The following is a 22,879-nucleotide window of genomic DNA, read 5'->3' as shown; positions in this document are numbered from 1 at the left end:
GAACACATTTCTGAGTGCTATATCAAGAAGCAGTATCTGTCAAATGGTATACTGAAAGTGCAAATCTTGGTGCTCCCTTTTCCTAGAGGAGTCTGACAAAACACTGCAAAAGCATCTGATTTGAAGAATTGGCTTCTGCCATTTCACCAACCATTTCATTTCTAGGCAAGAATGAATGTTCCTTTATTGTTTAGAGCCCCTCTTTTCTGTCTTCAAATTTTAAAATTTTATTAAGATGATGTTAAAAAAATTGTGAACAGAGTTTGAGCATCGAAGTTTCTGATTATCAGGGAATAACATACAGATTATCGAGGGTGCAAAGTTTGGTTTAAGATAAGGTGGCATGAGGAATACATAATCTGCAATATCCCCGATTGGGAGTAAAAGGTTGATGGGTCAAAGTACCTACTAATGAGTTGACCCAGTCTATTAACTCTTCTGTTTTGTGGATGCCATCTGTTCTTATTTTTGGCAGCTCTTTCTCTAGTTTATGGGAGAGTAATATGTATAACTATCTCTCTTTTTAAGGCTTGTGAGACACTACAGATGGCAAGTATAACAGGCTGAGAGAATCCTCCATTCTGTGGACACACAATTATAGGATGCATTTAGCCTATTCGTATCTGGTTCAAGCTTGTTTATTTCATATTTTATATTCATATTTATTCCGATTCCGACATGTACTGTCTTGATGAGGCCAAGCACCTCACCACAGACTGATTGCTTTTGTTGATATTCTAACACACACATTCTTGTTTTGTTTTAGTATATCTGTGACAATTCACACTTGCTTAGGGACAGAATATGCTCCTTATTACAGGATTTCAGTTTCACCTTTGACTTCTTAATCTTTAAGAAACTGAAAGAGTGGTTCAGAGAAAGTAGAGATTCCGTGTGTTGCTGTGTCTGGTTTGTTAGCCATTTGTACAAATTTGCATTAGTTGTTCTTTGAATTTGAAAACATTTTCTTCCTTTGTGTTCATGAACAGCTCCTCTCATTCACTTGGGGGACCTTTTACTCTGCCTTCAACTCAGACACTTTCCTGAGTCTTGTCTGCACCCACCTTTGCAAACTGCTTAGGCTTTATTACAGTTTATAAACCATCCCTCCACAATGCTGGACTCTTTATACTTGTACCAGTTGCTACATCACTGACATATTTTTGATGTGTGGCTTTTCCCCTTTGCCCTTTTGCTCTTTGAACTTCTTTCTTACTTAGACTCATAAACTTTAAGGCCAGAAGGGACCATCATGATCATCTAATGTAACTTCCTGCACATCTCAGGCCACAGAACCTCACCCACCAGTTCCTTTAATAGGCCCATAATTTCTAGCTGAAGTCCTCAAAACTTGATTTAAAGATTGCAAGTTACATAGAATCCATCATTTACTTTAGTTCAAACCAGGAAGTGACCCCTGCCCTACACTGCATAAGAATGTGAACCTCCCCCACCCCGCCCCCAGGTCTCTGCCAGTCTGATCTGAGGGAAAATTCCTTCCTGATCCCAAATATGGTGATCAGTTAGACACATTAGCCAGACACCTAGTAGTAATTCAGAGCCCTCCTCATTTTTGGCCATTAGAGATATTTGCTAATAGCAGTTGTGGATGGGCCATATGCTGTTGTAGGCAGCCTCATCATACTGTCCCCTCCATTAACTTAACAAGCTCAGTCTCCAAACAAGTTAGGTTTTTTGCCCCCATTCTGCTTGGAAGGCTGTTTAACTCTGGGTTTTAGTCCTGTTGCCTGTCCCTCTAGAGCCTTTTTATTCTACATTTCTGCTTTTATTCTGACACTTGGCATATATGAAAATTGCCTTTTCAAGTGTTGGATCTACACCTCTGAGTAGCCTTTAATGTGTCTTTTTTTGAATTATTACATTCCAAGATTGCTTGACTTTTAATAAAAGGGTCGCTTAATGTTCTATATTCATAACACTGGCTTTTTAATGTTAAAGACTTAAACTCCCATCTCTTCTCCTCTTCTCCCCCCCTTTTTTTTTTGGTTTTTATCCAGGAAAATGTCAGAGGTGACATATTTTCCATAAGGTCCCAATGATCCTCCATACTTCATTTTTTCCCCTCCACATCCTCCATGTGGAATACATTGTATATATCCAGCACTAGAACACCAACCACCATCAAATAGAGCCATTCTTTTGCTCCTCTTTTATTATACTAGTCCCTATGGCTTCCATACACACTTCAAATTGCTATATACATTTTTTGTATCAGAATTTCCCATAACTAATAAGGCTGATGAGGGAATTGCGTGTTGCAGCTGCATGCTGCTACCTCTCAGCAGCCATTTCTTAAGTCTCTCCTTGTAGTCAGTGTCACTTTCATCAAACTTCTGTGGTCTGGTTGCTCTCTTCCTGGATCAGCTAGGAGTCTGTACCTTCCACTTCTAGCTTGCGGTATTATTTAAGTGATGACTGAGGCAGGTTTTAGGGTACTTTTTGTTGTTACTTAATAATTTAACTTAAAACAATACAATGTTGCTGCTGCTGTAATCAAGCCTGGCTGAATTCTGTCTTAGCCTCTGCAACTGTTTCCTAGTAACAGGACCATAAAGCAGCAGGATAAACGTAAGTGGGTTGTCAACGATATGGTTGAGGATATGATGCAAAGGCATGAGGAATACGTGGCGTATCAGAAGGCAAAGCAGGAGTGGAGCATGCTACAGGCATAGAGGTATGGAAAGATTTCTGGAGGAAGAATGGAGGCATAGGGAACCCGGCCATGCTCGCACTAACGTCCGTAGACTCCTCACATTACTATATCTTGCAGCCAGTGCAGGATTTAGAAAACTGGGGCTGGCTTGGCAATGGACTATTTCACGAACTGGAAGCACAGGTGTTCTCTGTGTAGTCATATGCAAAGCAAGCAACGTGGTTTTTGGAGTGGGGAGAGCGAACAGGAGGAGGAACTTGGCCAGAGAATAACATATCCTTTAATACTGGCTTTTGAACCTTTAGTATTCAGTGGTGGTTAATGTTTTGTATACAAATGCCATGCACTTGCATTGCACAATATGTGGAATATTTATTGCATGTCATAAAATAACATGTAATAGTTATTTTATATAAGGGTAGCTGGCTTTTTCCTTGAGTTGGTTTGTTTGTTTTAAGTTGGTTATTTTTGGAAAATGTGGCTTTGTGGGTGCTTTCAAAGAAAGGAAGATCCAGGAAGTTTTGTACTAAGCTTTTAATAAAGTTGCAAAATGTCACAATCACATAGGCACTTAACTTCACACCAAGCCTACATAACCTAAAATCACACTAAAGGTTAAATCACCTCTACACTATATCAAATAGACAGTTTACATCTCTATAAAAAAGCAGATAATGAAGTGATGAAAACAGGCAGCTTCCTTCCGCCACTGCAACCAATTCCAGGGTTCATTGGTGACTCTACCTTATGGTTGCCTGTACTAGGCCTGCAAACCAGAAGTGTCGAGAGCCCATGCAAAAACACATGCCTTTAACCTAGCAGATGTTGTGCTGGGTGCACCAGACCACAGACATATGGACAGCATTGGCTGCATTGGCATACAAATGGTTTTGTAGGCAGCACCCTCTTGCTATCAGCCTGTCAAATGCACACTCTACCCCATCCTGCAGCTGCTAAGCTTGTAATTGAATCTTTTTTTGCCAGGGCCCCTAATGTCAGGGTATGATTTCATGAACCATGGCTAGAGTGGGTATGCATGGTCCTCCAAAACAACAGTGGGTACAAAGATCCCATTGATTATAGTGTAATTAAGAGGTTTCAGAGTGGTAGCCATGTTAGTCTGTATCAGCAAAAACAACGAGGAGTCCTTGTGGCACTTTAGAGACTAACAAATTTATTTGTGCATAAGTTTTTGTGGTCTGTATGTTCCACTCCATGCATCTGATGAAGTGGGTTTTAGCCCACGAAAGCTTATGCCCAAATAAATGTATTAGCCTCTAAAGTGCTACAAGGACTCCTCGTTTTTAGTGTAATTAAGAGGGAATAAGGTCCCTGCTTCTCTCAGCAGTTCAATGCCAGATCTCTTTAGCACACTGTATTCGTGCAACTTTCCCATACTTCACACATTAGTGTTTCTGACCTTGCCTCTCCAGGCCCTACAGAATGATGGAATAGTACCCTTTGCAACTGACACATTTGCTTGTTCCTGCTGACTGTCAAACTGTTGGGTATGGATTTTGGAACTCCATTCTCTGAAAGCTAGCTATCTTAAGAACATTTCTCATGCTCTCCACCAGAGGATAAACCAGTGGTGATCCCCTCACAAACCTCCATTACCACAACACCAACAGTTTACTTGCCAACACCAAACTGGTTTGCAACACCTGTAATAGTCTGGTGTTGCCAGCTTCCAGAGGGCAATAGCAACCTGCTTTTATACCTGTATGGACTCCCTCAATTAAGTGTTCTGATAACGGAGGGTCAGGGCAAGCTCTTCACACAGCTCCATAGAGGTCTGTTTCCTTATGTGGAAATTCTGGATCTACTGCTGGTCATTCCATGTCTGCATGACAATGTGATCCTACCATACTATGCTTTGTGGTATGTATCCCGCTGGTATATAAATACCCACTCTTTTTGTGGGGTTTCTTTTACAGCTGGTAATATTGATTAAATGTAGGTTCTAATTGCTTGTATAGAAAGTTTTCTTTAGGTCTTAATGAGCTGTAACTAAGCTGAAATTTTCCATGTTGAGCATCTGCCTTAGGCTGGGCTCTTTTGGAGAACTGCAGCAAAAATGGTTAATTTGTTTTTGAGAACCAGGTTAGAGGAAAATACATTTATGTCCATGTTTTTTATATATAGCTGCTTCCCACAGCTCCCATTGGCCAGGAATGGCAAACCACGGCTACTGGGAGCTGCGGGTGGCCATGCCTGCAGACGGTCAATATTAACAAACTGTCTCGCAGCCCGCCAGTGGATTACTCTGACGGGCTGCATGTGGATCGCGGACCGCAGGTTGCCCACCACTGAATTGGAGGGTGGTTGTTGGAAGGACTCAATTAGGTCTGTGGAAAAAAAAATAGTATGTGATCATGTAATTGAAGACTGCATCATAATGTGTGCGCACAAGAAGGCTAAATCAGGGTTGTACAGGCAACCTGAATTTTGCCATTTTCTAACTTTTGAGTGCTTGACTTTGTAACTAGAGCTGTGCAAATTTTTTTGGTTTAATAGTTTATTTCTGTTTGTTTGACACAAAACTGTTTGCAAATGTGATACCAATTCAGCCAAACATTTTTGTTTTTTTGTTTTTGGAGGGGGGGGGATGGGGGACTTGGGTGCCATTCCCAAAATGGCATCCACTACCTTATAAGTTTTAGCCCAGTGTTAAGGAACTCATCAGGGATGTGGAAGGCCTGGGTTCAGTTCCCTCCTCTGCCTGATGTGGAGCTGGGATTTGAGCTTATGTCTCCCACATTGCAGGAGAGTGTCCTAGCACCAGGCTATGGACTATTCTGGGGTCAGTCTTTCTCAGTCTCTCCCATTGAAGCTGCTGCAGTTTGTATAAAATACTTAAATAGTCATGGGGCAGAGAGAGAGAGAGAGAGAGTGTGTGTGTCTGTCTGTCTGTCTGATTTAGGGTTACCATATTTGAACTTTCAAAACAGAGGACACTCCATGGGAGGGGGGGGGGGATGTAGCCCTACCCCCTATCCATTCCCTACCACTTCCCGCCCCCTAACTGCCCCCCACAGAATCCCTAACCCATCCAACCCCCCCCCGCTCCTTGTCCCCTGATTGCCCCTTCTGGGACCCCTGCCCCTAACCGTCCCCTGGGACCCCACCCCCATCTAAGCCTCCCTTCTCCTTGTCCCTGACTGCCACCTCCTGAGATCCCCCCACTCTAACTGCCCCCCCCAGGACTCCTTCCCCTACCTGTCCCGATCCCTCTCAACACCCCCACCCCCTGACAGGCCCCTCCCAGAACCCCTGACCCATCCAACCCCCCCGCTCTCTGTCCCCTGACTGCCTCCTGGGGCCCCCGCCCCTTCTCCAACTCCCCAACCCCCTTACGGTGCCGGTGGTGCTGAGGCTGTGGGGGTGGGGGAGCAGGGGAGCGGCTCTGGCTGCTGGAGGCCCCGATGCGAGCAATCCATCCCGACCGCTCTGTCAACCGTGCCGTGCTCTGCATTGGGAGGGAAATCCTGGACCTTTTTAGATTTTTACAAAGTCCTCCCGGATGGCTACCCCCAAATCAGGACATGTCCGGGATAATCCAGACCTATGGTAACCCTAGTCTGATTGACTGACTATATAGTCTTGTGGTTAGGGCACCCCCTAGTAGTGGGGAGATCTAAGGTCATGTCTCTGCTTGACTAACTCTTAAATAGGAGAAACTCAGAGAGCTACACACCATTGTATCCCATAGGCCTGTGGGTAGGGTGCTCTCCTGCAATGTGGGTAGACCCAAGTCAAAGTCCTACTCCACCTCAGGCAAGGGGGAATGGAACCTAGGTCTCCCTGGTGAGTACCTTAACCACTAAGCTAAAAGTTATAAGGAGGGCAGTGCCTCCGCCCCCTCGTTCTCAATGGTGAGGAGTGTTGTCTTTTTCACCTTCTATTTTTTTAATGGACAGTATTTTATAACCGTCTGTACCTGATGCTTGTTTTTCATTACAAGTGCTCCTGCCTCTCTCTTTGTAAGATCTTAATTTCTTTGTCTCCTCTCATTTAATAGCCATGTTTTTTATTTGAACTACAGGTTTTTATCTTTAAAGACAAATATGCAAATGACTTATTGTAAAATATTATTTTTATTAGCAAGCTGAAAAAGCTAAGTGAAGACAGCTTAACTAAGCAGCCTGAAGAAGTCTTTGATGTTTTAGAGAAGCTTGGTGAAGGGTGAGTAGAACTGTTTGTGTGTGTGTGTGGAGGGAATACATGGGGAAAATATTTAAAATTAATATAATATTAAAAGTGACACAGTGTCAGTGAGCATGAACTAAATTGGGCCTTTTTTTTAGTATTTAAACAGCAAATGCCTGTGTGGGTTTTTTGAAAACCTACCCATGCATTTTTGTCATGCCTTTCTAGAGGCTAGAGTTTCAGACTGCAAACCTTCATGCCTTTCATTTACTGATGCAGAAAAATAAGTTTATTTTTGTGGTTGTAGTGAAGTCAGGAACATTTTCTTTGCCACAAGCCACACTTAATTGCAAATTGGAAAGTAGATGAGAATGATGATATAAAGATATATTCCGAGTAGGGTACGTGTTACCTTCCCTGTTATCATTTTATTGGTCATATAGACTGGTGGAACAAAGAATGTGATTATTACACAGCAAAGTATCTTATTATTGAAGGATTGGTATATACTGTAAGGTTGTTTCGCAGCTTGGCTAGCTGCAAAGATAGTAGATTATTATTTTTAGAGAGGGAAAGAGGTTGAAATAGAGAAGGTCTCTGTGGTATAAGGGCTCCATTTTTACTGTGATCTGCCCAGGGAAGTTGGTAGCTCTGCAGGTGCTTTATGCAGTTGGGAATGGTACAAGCTTACTCACCACCACCAGAATGTAGGAGCTCTGCAGGATTTGTAAATTGAACAGGGGCAGCTTCTCTGGCAGCTGACGAAGCCTGTGTGTGGTAAGCCTAAATTCTGTAGAATTCTGTTGAATCTTCTGGCATTATGAATATAGAGAAGTCACATTCCTAGGCCCAAGGCTGATGATGAGGAACTGAAATGGTCAAAACATGAATCTTGTCAATTTCTATTCCCCTGCTGGCTCAGAATTATGGAGCATGTAAAAGGAACAGAGCCTTCCAAACAAGCTCAGTATGCTCGATTGCTCATGTGTTTGGGTAGCTCACACTAGAGGCTAGAGTTTCAAACTGCAAACCTTCATTTTGGGTGCCTGATAACTAACTTGTTATGATAATAGGGAGAATATTGTAAAATAGAAAAATGTAACTGTAAACATGTAATTGTAATCTTATTCCTTTTAAATAAAATGTATGTATATCCGGAAATTTGGATTAGATTAATGATGAATCTAAGAGCTATTTACAAAACTAAGATTTTTCAATTTCTAAAGTTTTTAGAGGGGAGTTGATAGAGGCATTTAAATTATGAAGGGAATTGCAAAAAAAAAATGATCGGTCTCTCCAATTTCTTGATCCCATGTTAAGAAAACACAAAAGGGTAATAGCACTTTTTTCTTTGTAATTATATTTTAGAAAGCATATACCAAATCTCTGTAAATGTACAGCCACAGAAAATCTGAGTCAAATACTGTAGCTAGATTTTTAAGAAGAATGGGATAAAATTATGATTGGTATGCAAATGATGATGAGGATAAATCTCATGGTCAGGATGTAAGCTGATTGCCTGAAGGGATCGGGGGGGATTTATTCTTTCCCTCCTTGTTTTTTTTCTAATTTACAGCATTTCCTAACTGGCTAAGTGTGTTATGATGTTGATTTACCTTTCACTTAACATTATATTACTTCATAAGCAACTGCTGGAGGTAAGGTACCAGATATTATTGATCAATATTCTGATATAATATGCCAAATCCTATGAATTGGCGAAGGTAAACATTATCTGAGGATTTCCTTTTCAGAGGCACAGTCATGATGAAATTGAAATCCCTTGCAATTTTACAAGCATCTGATGTAGACAATATAAAAAAAGTATTCTAAATGAATACAGTGATTGGCATGATCTTTTGAATAGTGCTGATTGGGAGGAAGAAAGAAATATTTTGTAGAAAAAATTAATTTGTAATTCTTTGTAATTTTTAGATCTTATGGTAGTGTGTTTAAAGCAATACACAAGGAATCTGGACAAGTAGTGGCAATTAAACAAGTCCCTGTTGAGTCAGATCTTCAGGAAATAATTAAAGAAATTTCTATAATGCAGCAATGTGACAGGTATGAGCAATGTTTATTTATTTATTTAAATCTTTGCCTCCTTTTTAAGCATCTATTTGAAAATGTACTTGTAATGTTACAAGAGCACAACTGAAGTCTAGTAAAAGTCTATTTACACTTGGTATTAAGTTCATATTTTAACGACCATTGCATATGTACTCATTGAGGGTCAAATTTTCCCCTAAGTTTGTAGCGAAATGTGCTTAATATAAACAACTGAAAGAGAAATATATACTTCTAAGTTAATATTAAAAATTCACTTAATAAATGTTATCCTGAGAAGAATAAAGTAATTTGTTTAGATATGCACTTGTTTACAAGCACTGTCAAACAAAAATCACTTGACATGATTATAATTAAAGTAAGGTTTTTCTTAAAAAAAATTTGAAGTGCTGTTAAAATTTCCTGTAATCAGAAAAATCCACGTGAGTTTTGAGTCCTCCATTTCAAAGCATTGGCAAGGATTGTTATAGACCAAGACTAATCACTGTTAATTTTAAAAAATAGAGTGGGGAAAATGTGCTTGGAAAATAGTCTCTATTATACAACTGGCACTTTTGCAACAATGATTACTTTGGGGGAGCTGCTGTTATCCTAGTCTTTCTTTGGACAACTCAATCTCTGATTGTGGTGGCAGCTTTCTCTGACTAGGGCTGCAGGAACAGGGGCCTTCACTTGTAACACTAACTTCCATTTCTACTTCCTTATAAGTGCTACTTTCACTTAAATTGTTTTGTGCTCTGTGTGTGAGGGGTGTTTTTTTAAAAAGGATTATGGTCCTGATCCTGCAATGGGATCCATGATGGTGAACCCTTATGCATGTGAGGAGTCTTCTTTAAGTTGGTGGTGTAAGGGTCTGTCTGTTTGTGGGATCAAGGCCTAATTCTGCAAAGGTAGGGCAAAAATCTCTCTAGCTGTCAAACTTTCTTTAAACACAAACTTTGTCAATAACCATTTGGGCCAGTCTGCTTTCACAAGTATTACTTACGGCTGTCTTCTCAAGTCAGAGTAGTTTGTACACCCTTGTCTACTGCTGCAGTGTTGAGGCTAGTTTACCACAGAGGGACAAAAAAAAGTCTCCTTCCTCATTTGAGATTCTGCAGCTACTGCTACTCACCCTGAGTTCTTTCAGACCTGGGATATGTCTACACTTAAAACGCTACAGTGCCACAGCAGCACTGCATCAGCTGCACCGCTGTAGTGCTTCAGAGTAGACACTACCAATGCCTACTGGAAGAGTTTTCCCATCAGCGTAGGTAGTCAGCCTTCCTGAGAGGCAGTAGATAGGTTGGCGGAAGAATTCTTCTGTTGACCTAGCACTACCTACACTGTGGATTAGGTCGGTATAGCTTTGTCTCTCAAGGGTGTGGATTTTTCACACCCCTGAGAGCTGTAGCTATACTGATGTAAGTTCTGGCCAAATGCTCCATCTGCTGAACATTGTGCTCCAGTACCTCGTGGAGTTAGATCAGGGGTGTGCAAAGTTTTTGGCCCGGAGGTCCCATCTGGGTGGGGAAATTGCATGTAGGGCCATGAATGTAGGGCTGGGGTAGGGGGTTGGGGTGTGGGAGGGGATGAGGTCTGCAGGAAGGGACTCAGGGTGAGGGGTTGAGGGCAGAGGAGGGGTGTGGGATGTACGAGGGGGCTCAGGAGGAGTGCGGGGTGCAGGCAGGGTGCGATGGGGGGGCAGGAGATTGGGGTGCGGGGTGCAGGAGGGGCTTGGGGTGAGGGCTCTGGCCTGATGCCACTTACCTGGAGTGGCTTCGGGGTGGCAGCGGCGTGCACCGGGGCCAGGGCAGACTCCCTGCCTGCCTGCCCTGGCCCCACGCTGCTCCCGGAAGCAGCCGGAACCATGTCCCTGCAGCCCCTGGGGAAGGGGGGGCAGAGGGCTCCGTGTGCTGCCCTCGCCTCTGGGTACCTCCCCCGAAGCTCCCATTGGCTGCAGTCATTCAACTAGTCATTGAACTGAATTTCAGAAATGAAGAAAATAGTTTCTCTGCACATGCAGAAGAGGCTACTGCTGTCAAAAGGTGCTTACCCAGTGACTTCTATTAGTTCAATGGCTTAACTTACTTTAAAGTTTGGCAGCAAGCACGTACTGCTTAGTATTAAAATTTTAAATTTAGTTTAAATGATTTTAATAGATTTGACATATATTGTCATAGCTTGAAATTTAATTTTAAATAGGTGTATTTTTAAAAAGGAAAAAATATTGAATTTAAATAAAAAATCTGATTTATTTTTATTTGTTTTTTAAAAATCATCTATTTCTATACACCCTGAAAGCAGATATGAATGCAGGATAAACCTTTAAACTGAAACAGTGTAGTTAGTGTGGAAACACTGCACAGATTGTATTTAAAACTGTTTCATTTCTCTAATATGGACAAACTTTGAATGAGGCCTCCAGACTTAAGCAACCCCTGAAAAAGTGCTGCCAGGCCTGCCTATAATATCACAGAAATGCTGCTTGAAATATTAAAATTGTAAATAGAGGTAGTATTATTCCTTTTATTATACCTTATTAATATTTTATTCAAGGTCTTCAGAATTTGTGCTATGGAAATAGTACTAAACTTTTACCTTATAGAGAAGCATAATGGTAAGAGGCAAGATTGCTAGCTCAGTTGGTAGAGCATGAGACTCTTAATCTCAGGATCGTGGGTTCATGCCCCACGTTGGGTGCTTGATCTTTGGGGGGAGGGATAGCTCAGTGGTTTGAGCATTGGCTTGCTAAACCCAGGGTTGTGAGTACAATCCTTGAGGGGGCCATTTAGAGGAATCTGGGGCAAAATCAGAACTTGGTCCTGCTAGTGAAGGCAAGGGGCTGGGCTCAATGACCTTTTAGGGTCCCTTCCAGTTCTATGAGATAGGTATATCTCCATATATTATTAAAGATTCAAATGCCAATGTGTATAAGGCTGAAATGGATTTTCATAATATACATTGCCAATAGTTTGGTTTATGGCCAGGCTGGAACTGGATACTCATTTACGATGGCCAGTAGTGTTCTTAATGCATGCCAGTAAGCACTGGTGTACAATACCTGCAGTCAAGTAACAGAGGGGTAGCCTTGTTAGTCTGAATCTGTAAAAAGCAACAGAGGGACCTGTGGCACCTTTAAGACTAACAGAAGTATTGGAGCATAAGCTTTCGTGGGTGAATGCCCACTTCATCAGACGCAAGTAATGGAAATTTCCAGACACCCTCCCACCAACAACCTGCCAACCTTAAGCATATTCTCACCAGCAACCACGCACCGCAGCATAACAACTCTAACTCAGGAACCAACCCATGCAACAAACCTCGATGCCAACTCTGCCCACATATCTACACCAGCAACACCATCACAGGACCTAACCAGATCAGCTACAACATCACTGGCTCATTCACCTGCACGTCCACCAATGTTATATATGCCATCATGTGCCAGCAATGCCCCTCTGCTATGTACATTGGCCAAACTGGACAGTCACTACGCAAGAAGATAAATGGACACAAGTCAGATATCAGGAATGGCAATATACAAAAACCTGTAGGAGAACACTTCAACCTCCCTGGCCACACAGTAGCAGATGTAAAGGTAGCCATCTTACAGCAAAAAAACTTCAGGACCAGACTCCAAAGAGAAACTGCTGAGCTCCAGTTCATTTGCAAATTTGACACCATCAGATCAGAATTAAACAAAGACTGTGAATGGCTATCCAACTACAGAAGCAGTTTCTCCTCCCTTGGTGTTCATACCTCAACTGCTAGTAGAGCACCTCACCCTCCCTGATTGAACTAACCTCGTTATCTCCATACTGATTTATACCTGCCTCTGGAAATTTCCATTACTTGCGTCTGATGAAGTGGGCATTCACCCACGAAAGCTTATGCTCCAATACCTGCAGTATCTCAGCTATTCCATCACAGCTGTTGCTTTTGTACTGGATTTGAGTAAGCAGTAGAACATATTAACAGAGGAAGCTACAGAAACTCTGTGATCTAGGGAAGGAGAAGAGGGTCTTAAATTTGCTTAAATAAAACAAAAAGAAAACTCTATGTGGGACTCAGGCTACAGTGACAGGAGGCCAGTGTCAGAAGACTGAATAAGTATCTTACTGCCAAACTACAAGAAGTGGCTGTTGCCAGTCTGAAAACAGTCCTCTAGTTAGTATATGATGGTTTTGCCTCTTCTCTTTAAGAAGTTCCTGAAAACCCCTTGTGACGGGTCACAGAAACCCCCTTGGGACTGCCACCTGATATGCTGGGACTACCTCTGAGCCCATTTTCCCTGCCAGCTTGGGACTTCAGTACCTTGCCTTGTCTGAGCCAGACACGCTTGCCTGCTGCAAACACAGATCCAAGTCTGTACCACGTCCCCCACAAGCTGCAGGCGTAACTGAAAACTGCTTAAGAAATGCTCCTATCTCCAACACTCAGATACCCAGCTCCCAATGGGATCCAAACCCCAAATAAACCCGTTTAACTCATAAATTGTTCGCCCTCTGTAACACTGATAGAGAGATATGCACAACTGTTTGCGCCCCTCCTCCCCCCGCAGGTATTATTAATAAAACCAGAGTATGTAATAAGTAAAAAGTGATTTTATTAAATACAAAAAGTAGGATTTAAGTAGTTCCAAGTAATAACAGACAGAGCAAAGTAAATTACTAAACAAAATAAAATAAAATAAAACATGCAAGTCTAAGCCTAATACAGTAGGAAACAATGCAGGTAAATCTCACCCTCAGAGATGTTCCAATAAGCGTCTTTGACAGACTAGCCTCCTTCTAGTCTGGGCCCAAACCTTTCCCCGGTATAATCCTTGTTCCAGTTCAGGTGGTAGCTAGGGGATTTTTCATGACTGCCACTTCTTTTATTCTGTTCCACCCCCTTATATATCTTTTGCACAAGGTGGGAATCCTTTGTCCCTCTCTGGGTTCCCATCCCTCCTTCTAAATGGAAAAGCACCAGGTTGAAGATGGATTCCAGTTCAGGTGACATGATCACATGTCACTGTAAGACTTCATTACCCACTTGCCAGCACACAGGTATACAGGAAGACTTGCAAGTAAACAGACCCATTACAACCAAGTATCCTGGTTAATGGGAGCCATCAAGGTTCCAAGCCACCATTAATGGCCCACACTTTGCATAATTACAATAGGACCTCAGACTTATATTTCATATTCCTAGATTATAACCTTTGCAAAGATATATTACATGGCATATCTAGCATAAAACATATTTCAGTTATGTCATATTTACACTCATAAGCATATTTCTATAAAGCATTATGGGGTGCAACATTACACCCCTAATTCATTAAGCATTCCAGTTACAAGGACTGCTTCCCTTTCTAATTGGAGGCACTTGTTTATATTCTACCGGAGTCCCTTGTGCCTTTGGCCCCTGAGCTCAGGGGAGGATTTATGTCCTTTATTTGATATGTTGATGAATGGAAATACAACATGCACAATTTATGGCACTATATAAATAACAGTCTTCCGTTAAAACTTAATATGGAAAATGCACTTAGAGTTCCATAAATATTTCTATAGCAAAACGTTAGACTGAACAATATTCAGGTAGCTATTCGGGTTTGTTTTTGAAATAGACTCCTGCAGGTTGTGTGGAAAAAAAGGGGAAATTTAGAATGATTGCTACGCTGTCCACTCAACACTGGAAAGAGAGAAAAAGAAGAAGGCTCCTGAAGATAGTGAAAAGGGGAATAGGCTTTTCCCAAGGAAAAGGGGAGTGAAGAAGGTGCTTCCCCTTCATCAGAAAGCAACTGGTGATTGGGGAGGTCTTTGTATTTATTTGAGGGGTGTGGGAGTATTGTAGGTCATTCTACATGTGCCTCCTTCATTTTGGTTAAACAACCAAACTTCTGGAAGTTTAACCAGGCCTTTTTGAAGCCTTGATTAAGGTAATCCCACCATGACCTAAAATTCACTCAAATGCACCACGCAATCTTTGGCTGTCCTAGTGACTCCCCAATTCTCATCTTATTAGAACTGACCCTGGATATTTTTTCATTGTTGATGATTATTAATATATGAATCTCAACTATTTTGTGTTTATATTTAGTCCCTATGTTGTCAAGTACTATGGCAGCTACTTTAAGAACACAGATCTATGGATTGTTATGGAGTATTGTGGAGCTGGCTCTGTCTCGGACATAATTAGATTACGGAATAAAACAGTAAGTTCTCTTTTCTATGTGTATTTTTTTGTATTGTTGTTTTATTATAACTTTTAGTCTTAAGTAATCTGACTAAGAGAAAAGATTCGCCTAGAGGCTTTGTCTAACTCTAGGGGAATTTTGGAATCCTAAAGGCATGTCTACACTGCGCGCGCGCAAAAAAAAGTGTTCTTAACTTGGGTTAGCAAACCCGAGTTAGCTAACTTGAGTTAAAATAGCAGTGAAGACATGGCAAGTTGGCTTTTAACTCATATTAGCAGCTTGAGTATGGGAGCCCAGGATTGAACTGCTAACCCAAGGTAAAAGCTGAGTTACTGGGTATGCCTACACTGCAAAAACAAACAAGCAAAACACCACGTGGCAGTGAGTTTCAGAGCCTATGTCAACTGACTTGGGCTTGTGGGGCTGAAAATAGCACTGCAGACATTCCTGCTTAGGCTAGATCTTGGGGTCTGAGATCTGCCCCATTCACATGGTTTCATAGCGCAAGCTCTAGCCTGAGTGGGAACGTCTACACTGCTATTTTTAGCCCCGTAGTGTGAATCCTGTGAGCCTGAGTCAGTTGATGCGAGCTTTGAGACTTGCTGCCACAGTTTTTTGTTTGTTTTTTTGCAGTGTAGACATAGCCACTGTGTCTTCACTGCTATTTTAACCCTGAATTAACTAACTCAGGTTAGCTAAACTGGGTTGAGAACATTCTTTGCAGTGTAGACATGCCCTTAATATTGGGCACTCTTTATTTCATTGAGGCTAATGGGAATTGAAAGTTGTGATTAGAATCTATTAATCTATGAAACCTCTCAGGATGGCAGCCCTCAAATATGGTATTTATTTCAGCTACACAAGTATTGCCTCTTCATCTGCAATATAGTATTCTAAATCACAAAATTCAGTTTATTTTCACTTGATAATTTTACTCATCTTAAAAGGACACTCATGGCATAGTTTGTAGCTCTAAAATGTACAAATTCTTTTTCTCACTGATAGAAAGAACAAAAACTGTAATACTTTGTTCCTCTTTACTCCTTCACCTCTCATGTGCCATCCTGTAAGTACCTTGTTTAGGAGGTTGAGCTGTTTGTTGATTGGGCTCTGTTTTATTCTTCCCCCTTCTTTCCCCAAAATTGATATTCCAGCATTTATTTTGACATCTTCCTGCACCATATATAACAAAAACATACATGGGGAGGAGAGGAATTATGATGTTTTTGACCTATCAAGTACTCACTAGGTGCAGGCTAGCATTATCACCCAACCCCCCTCACCCTCCCCCAATATTTGTATTTTTCTTTTTCCTTTTGTGGAAGCCACTAGGAGTTGTCTCTTTAGAATGACAAATGTCATATTACCTAAGTGCCATGCTTAGCTTAAAACTATTTTTTGTTATAAAATACTGTATGCAACACTTTATTAAAAGTGAAATCCCTTTGATGTTGAGTTTTTGCGAATACTCCTAGATCTCAACAATGGCCTATTTATGGTAGCAAAGGTTTTTCCCTGAAAAGCATCTGTACTCGGTGTTTTTTCTGAGTTACTGTTGAATAAATGTTGCCCAGACCTCCTGGTCTTTTCGACTTGTCCATTTTGTAAAGGGAGAATAGTATTTGGAACTGTTGTTTGTGTGTGTGTGGTGGTGTGTGAAGTTTTTTTTTTTTTTTAAGGGGTCTATTCTATTACATCATTGTAATTTGAAAGATGAATAAGTTGCTTTCTATTTCATGACTAGTAAATGGAACAGAAGGAGTTGCTCTAATTTGCTTCAATAGCCTAATTTTAAAATATGCCCTTAAAAGTATAATCTTCTTCCCCTCCCCCTATGCCCTTACCAGTAAATCATTTCAGGCTGTTTGAAAGAGATTTAAGTAGTTTTAATAAACCTACATGTAGTTATGATGTATTTAGTTAATCACATTTCCACTAAAATCAGTTTTAACTGTTTATCTTGTATAACCCTAAATGAAAAAGTTATTTACAATAGTACCTAAGGCAAGATGTGTGTCCCATTAGTGGTTGCCATGATTTATAAGAATGAAACTACCTTATTTTTCTGTGTAATGATGGAGGAACAACAAGACAACTTATACTGTTGATTCTCTGGAACAGTAACTTGATTGCTGTATGACTTGATGGAAAACTTCTGACTACATATTACTGGAATAAGGCTGGCTAAATACTTCAGTGCTTTGTGGTTCACCTAAAATAAAGTTTGTTTGTGGAAACAATAAGTTGGAAACTTATTTTACTGTTTTTATATTTTCCACAAGAAATAAACCACTTCATTTAAAGAAGGGAGACAAGAGTTAATTCTTAGTTTGACAGATTGTGTATTAACTGTCCACTGCCATTCATAGTTATCTGCAGTACTGTTGTAGCTGTGTTGGTCCCAGGATATTAGAGAGGCAGGGTTGGTGAGGTAATATCTTTTATTGGATGAACTTTTGTTGGTAAAGGAGACAAGTTTATCAGCTTACACAGAACTTTTCTTCAGGTCTAGGAAAGGCACTCAGGCTCTCGCAGCTAAATAAAAGGTGGAATGTATTGTTTAGCATAGGTAGTTAACACATATTGTAAAAGACACTGTAAAGTCAAAAGCTTGTCTCTTTCACCAACAGAAGTTGGTCCAATAAAATATATTACCTCACTTATTTTCTCATTCGTAGTTATGTATTTTAGAATTTTCCTACATCACCACCATAGTGTAAACAAATACAATGGTTGCTTCAGGAAAAACATTCTTAATTTAGTGGTTATGGGTGGAAAATAGATAAAATAGATTAAGGTTTAACAGTCTGTGTAGCTGATTATCCTGTTCTCCCAAAAAACAACCAACCAACCTGTGAACAAGATAATGGAGGATGATGCTGTGAATTTTTTTTTTTAATTCTTATTTAAAAATAGGTGAGGAAACAGATGGAATTTTTTTCATATTTATTAAACAAAAAAAATCTCAAGGCACTCATTCTTTGCCCTCGGTGCCTGTTTGTAAACTTAAAAATGTTCCATATTATATACATTTATCTCCACCAAATCCTTTCAACCCTCAGCCCACCCCTTTGTAAAAAGACTGAGCAGAAAGATTTGGGCTTTGCAGCATGTCAAGAAGGTTACAAATCTTGGCTCAGCCCTGTATGACCAGAAGTATGGGAAACAAATTCCAAAACTGAGTACCCTTCAGACCCTTGTTAGCCACTCCCCTTTCATATCAAGGTGGTTCCAGCTCAAAAGAGAGGCAGCCTCTCAGGTAATGAAGTCCCAAAACATTTATTGCTTTATAGGGTAAGCCAACTCCTGGAATCCCTCCCAGAAGTTTATTGGAAGCTAGTATATATCCAGGAGCAGTAGTGTAATGTGCTCTCAATATGCAACTTCATTTAAGAGGGCCATGATAGTCTCCATTAGCTTCACATTTTGAATGGTCCCAAGGTGTGACCCTATGTATTATTCTGAGATGACAAAGGTATGGCTAGCTTTATCAAGGCTCACATCAGAGGGAAAAGGGCACTCTTTTCCATAGGCGCTGATGAAGGGGAAAGTGCACATGATCACAACCATCATTTGGTGTTCCAAGATGTAATAAAGCAATCAGGTTGCACACCTCTGTTACTCTCCCTCCGGTACAGGTGCCATTGTAAGTTTTAACTGTTTTCACCAGGCCAACAACATTATAACTTTCCTGTCTGAATTAATTTGTAACCAGCTAGTTCTCATCGAAACCCATAGTTAATGTAGCCACTGGGTAACTTATTCCATTGTTTTATCAGATCAGACATGATGGAGATGAGAGTTGTCATGCTGAATACACTGCAGCCTATGGACTTGTCTACACTATCATGCAAGGTCAATCTAAGATACGCAACTTCAGCTATGTGAATAGTGTAGCTGAAGTCGACGTACTTAAATCTACTTACTGCGGTGTCTTCACTGCAGTAAGTCGACAGCTAATGCTCTTCCATCGACTCCGCTTGCGCTTCTCGTTCTGGTGGAGTACTGGAGTCGATGGGAGAGCACTCAGTGGTCGATTTATGGCATCTATACTAGACGCCATAAATCGACCCCTGCTGGATCGATCGCTGCCCATTGATCCGGTAGGTAGTGTAGACAAGCTCTAAGTCTCCTCACTAACCGTATCCACATCTTCAAACAGAAATAATGGTGGTACCACTAAACCCCTGTGGTATCCTGCAGGAAAGAATCCTTTGGGCAAAGGAATCTACAGCCAATGGCTTGTTTTTTTCAGAAAGCTAAGAGTGACTCCTTCCACCAACTGCTATAGTTCACAAGCAAAGGAACAATATCAAAGCTGTTGACCAATCTAAAATCAGCACAAATTCTCTCTTTTTCCGTTACTTGGAGATCATCCACTAGTATAACTGGTGCAATCTCATATCCAGTCCTGTAAACCTATAAACTGGGATCAAGGAAACCAGAGGACTGCAAAAATCAAAACAAACAAAAAGCCCCACCCACATTAATTTTTCCACCACAACCTTTTCATGAACTTCCCCAAAATGAAGACTATATAGATTGTTAGCATCAAAATTGGCTTCTTGAGCACTGGCTTCACAGTAGCTGTAAGAGCTACTTGCACTCTGCCCTTCCATAGGGAAATGTTGATAGTCTTAATCAAGGAGGAACCAACCATTTTCCCTACTGACCTTCACCAGCCCGGCAGGTCATGGGTCCAGCTTACAGGTTGTAGCACAAAGCTACTTCAGTACCTCTTTAACTTCAGTGAGCAATACTGGCTGAAATTCGGAAGACTAATTCATTGCTCCCTCAAGACAGTGTTCCATTTCTACAGAAGTAAGCAGTTTATTCTAAATTCAAGCAATTTTTATTTGCCAAGTAATATGGAAAATTTTGAGGGGAAGAACTCAACTCTGTAACTGTGATGAGACAGCTAGGCTTGACCAAGCTATTGGCCACTAAGGATGGTATTTTTCTGTATTGGAATTCCTTTGGTAGGGAAAAAAAAAACTATATAACTGGTTGCAGTCTGCATGAGATTTCTGTCACTGATGTTGTGGCTGTCTCTTCTCTCACTTGATTTGTCTTTTCTGGGAACCATGGTGAGGATGGAGCTTGTGCAGAGGGCATTTAGGGGCCACTGTTTCAATAGTGGATGACCGAATACTACTATAAAGCTTACCAAAACCATGAATAGGTTGTTTTTCTGAAAGATCACTGTTATCTGTCGTGGCTGCCTGGAAACTCAATGTGTGATGTGTCCTGGATGGAAGCTGGAGACATGTAGGTAAGTATAGTGGTCAGTAGGTTTCCGGTATAGCGTGGTGTTTATGTGACCATCACTTATTTGCACAGTACCACTGACCTACTGACCGCTATACTTACCTATGGAATCCTACTGACTGCTATATTTACCTACATGCCTCCAGCTTCCATCCAGGACATCCACCCTGATTGAATGGGCCCTGTCAACACTATGAGGTAACTCTCTTCTCATGTGTCAGTATAATAATGCCTGCATCTGTAATTTTCACTCCATGCATCTGAAGAAGTGGGTTTTTTACCCACTAAAGTTTATGCCCAAATAAATCCCTTAGTCTTTAAGGTGCCACTGGACTCCTTGTTGTTTTTGTGGATACAGACTAACACGGCTACCCCCTGATACTTAAGATCCAGAGTGTGTCCAGCCTTATGAATGGAGTCTGTGACTGCCTGGGACAGTCCAGTAATTGTAATGGGGGCTGTGAAATTCTTAGCCAATCCACAGGTAACATCCCCTACATTGAAATCCTCAGGCACTGACAATTTGGCTATTCCAGATTTGATCCTGCGGGCCAGAATCACTTTAAATGCTGACAAAACCCATAGTTAAAAAAAAACCCTAAGAAAGAATGCAGGTCATTGGGAGCTTTCTTCAAATAAGATTTTCAGTATGTGGCCCTCTGTTGGAAGCTGGGAAACCTGTTTTCCCCTGTATGATGGCCTTATTTTCTGACTTTAAAATGTTAATTTTGTAAGAGTGTGAAAACTTTTTATAGTTGCAAGGCTAATGTTGGTAAAATTGCATATGGTGAAGTACCTAGGTACTAATTTGGCCAATGTCTCCGTAGTATCTGAGTGCTTATTGATGTGCTGTTTAAACTAAAATTTTGTTTAATTTATATGTATGATTAATAGCAAAGGCATTCGGTGGCATTTCCCAAACATCAGTGTAGTCCTCAGGCACCCATTCAAAAATATATTTAATATTATGCAATAGAATCACCTTTTTCTTAGTACTAGGTACTTAATTACTACAGAGCTGTCCTTCACTAGTCACGTAAGGAGTTACTGTCAACTCCAAAGTTTAAATTTACTTAAAAACAAGCTTTTAGAAAACAAGACAAAAAGAAATATTTCCAGGTACAGAAAGATTTAAGCATCTATCTATCTATCTGTCTGTCTGTCTGTCTGTCTGTCTATCTTACCCAAATGTAATCAATTTTCAAACAAATATACTTTTCAGTACTTACAATCCAAACAGTACAGAACCGACAATCCAAAACAAAATTAACTTAACTGATTTTCTTCATCCAAGCTCAGAGAAATGCACACAAACTAAACAATATGTTAACACTGATAAGTAAACTAAATCTTTAAAAAATTGCTTTTGCTAATCTGAGGTAGTTATTAATAACATGGTCAAGATATTTTACAATATAAGGATGCTATTCCTGAAAGACTTATTGGTCACATAAATAAACTCATTGAAGTCTATAGGACTAATCTTGTAAATAAGAATTATTCATTAATAAGGTTTATAAGACCTGGCCCTACAATTTTTAGAAAAATTTAAAATTTATATATTGATGATATCATCCCTTAAACGCAATCACATTGTCTTTAAGAAGCCAATGGTGGAAGGTGCAGAGACACTGTGATGCTTAATTGGGCCCTATGGTGCAGGTCTGGGAAGTGCAGGACTGGGAAGATGGGCCTTAGCTGACTTTTTGAGTTACTCCCTCCCAGTGTGTTTTTACTTCTCCACCCCCCCCTTTAAATCACCCTGTTCATCGTGAAACAAATCTTTTTCCCCACTCTCCTCTCCTTCCCCCCGTCATGCATGCCTAGTTCAGATTAGTTTCTTACTTCACAATTACTCAGAACTAGAGCCCTGCAGTGGGACTGGGATCCTGCAGGTCCTACAGAACCTGCTTCCATAATAGTGGGGGCAGGAAAATGTACTTTTTTGCAGGTGAGATTGAGTGGGCAAAAAATAGACTGCTGTAATTTGTGGGAAAACACTAAAACTCTCTTCAGTTTGTCATAAATAGAATTTCAGCAATGTAAAGCAAGTTTTTCTTTTTTTTTTTTTTAAATAAAGGTTTTAATACTTAAATTTAAATGAGGGATAGAAAGAGATTTGATGTCTATTGTAATAGGAGTTAAAGTATTTCTTTACATGGTTTAAGCAAGATTTGTTTTATTCTTTTAGTGGTAAAAATTGTGCCTGAATTCCATTTATATTATTATATATATTATTATAATAATATATATTACCAACTATTTTTTTTTTAGCAGCATTGGAGAATTTGTCTCTCTTGTGTAATTTGTGGGATCTAAGGTTTTTGCAGATGTGAGTGGGATAAAAAATGCAAGAAACAGTGTGAGAGCAAGTGAGAATCGGTATTGCGTGGTGGGATGGGACAGGAGTGGGATTAAAAAAAAAATCCCTCACAGGGCTCTACTCAGAACTGTTGGCCTTTTAACATTGGTTGTCCTTTATCCCCCATAGTTAATAGAAAAAAAGCATTTGAACAATTCAAAATGTACATGCACACACAAAAGAATTTCAT

At 40.5% G+C, this 22,879-nt stretch overlaps 1 protein-coding gene across 7 annotated transcripts in view; it reads left to right on the top strand.

Annotated features, from left to right (window-relative positions):
• STK3 (serine/threonine kinase 3) overlaps nucleotides 1–22,879 on the top strand; it is a 298,853-nt gene that overhangs the window by 21,318 nt on the left and 254,656 nt on the right. For 5 of the 7 annotated variants that reach the window (XM_065582173.1, XM_065582171.1, XM_065582168.1 and 2 more), the window contains exons 2-4: nucleotides 6,779–6,859; nucleotides 8,759–8,887; nucleotides 14,963–15,077. The exons of the other annotated variants lie outside the window; for them this stretch is intronic. In XM_065582173.1, coding sequence (XP_065438245.1) covers nucleotides 8,871–8,887; nucleotides 14,963–15,077 — 132 coding nt within the window. In that variant the 5' untranslated portion in view covers nucleotides 6,779–6,859; nucleotides 8,759–8,870. The remainder of the gene's footprint in view (nucleotides 1–6,778; nucleotides 6,860–8,758; nucleotides 8,888–14,962; nucleotides 15,078–22,879) is intronic. 7 annotated transcript variants of the gene reach the window in all.

Source organism: Chrysemys picta, chromosome 2 (assembly GCF_011386835.1).
Source record: "Chrysemys picta bellii isolate R12L10 chromosome 2, ASM1138683v2, whole genome shotgun sequence".
Lineage (NCBI taxonomy): Eukaryota > Metazoa > Chordata > Testudines > Emydidae > Chrysemys > Chrysemys picta.
Note: the sequence above shows the minus strand (reverse complement) of the source record. Positions and strands in the feature narration are given on the sequence as shown.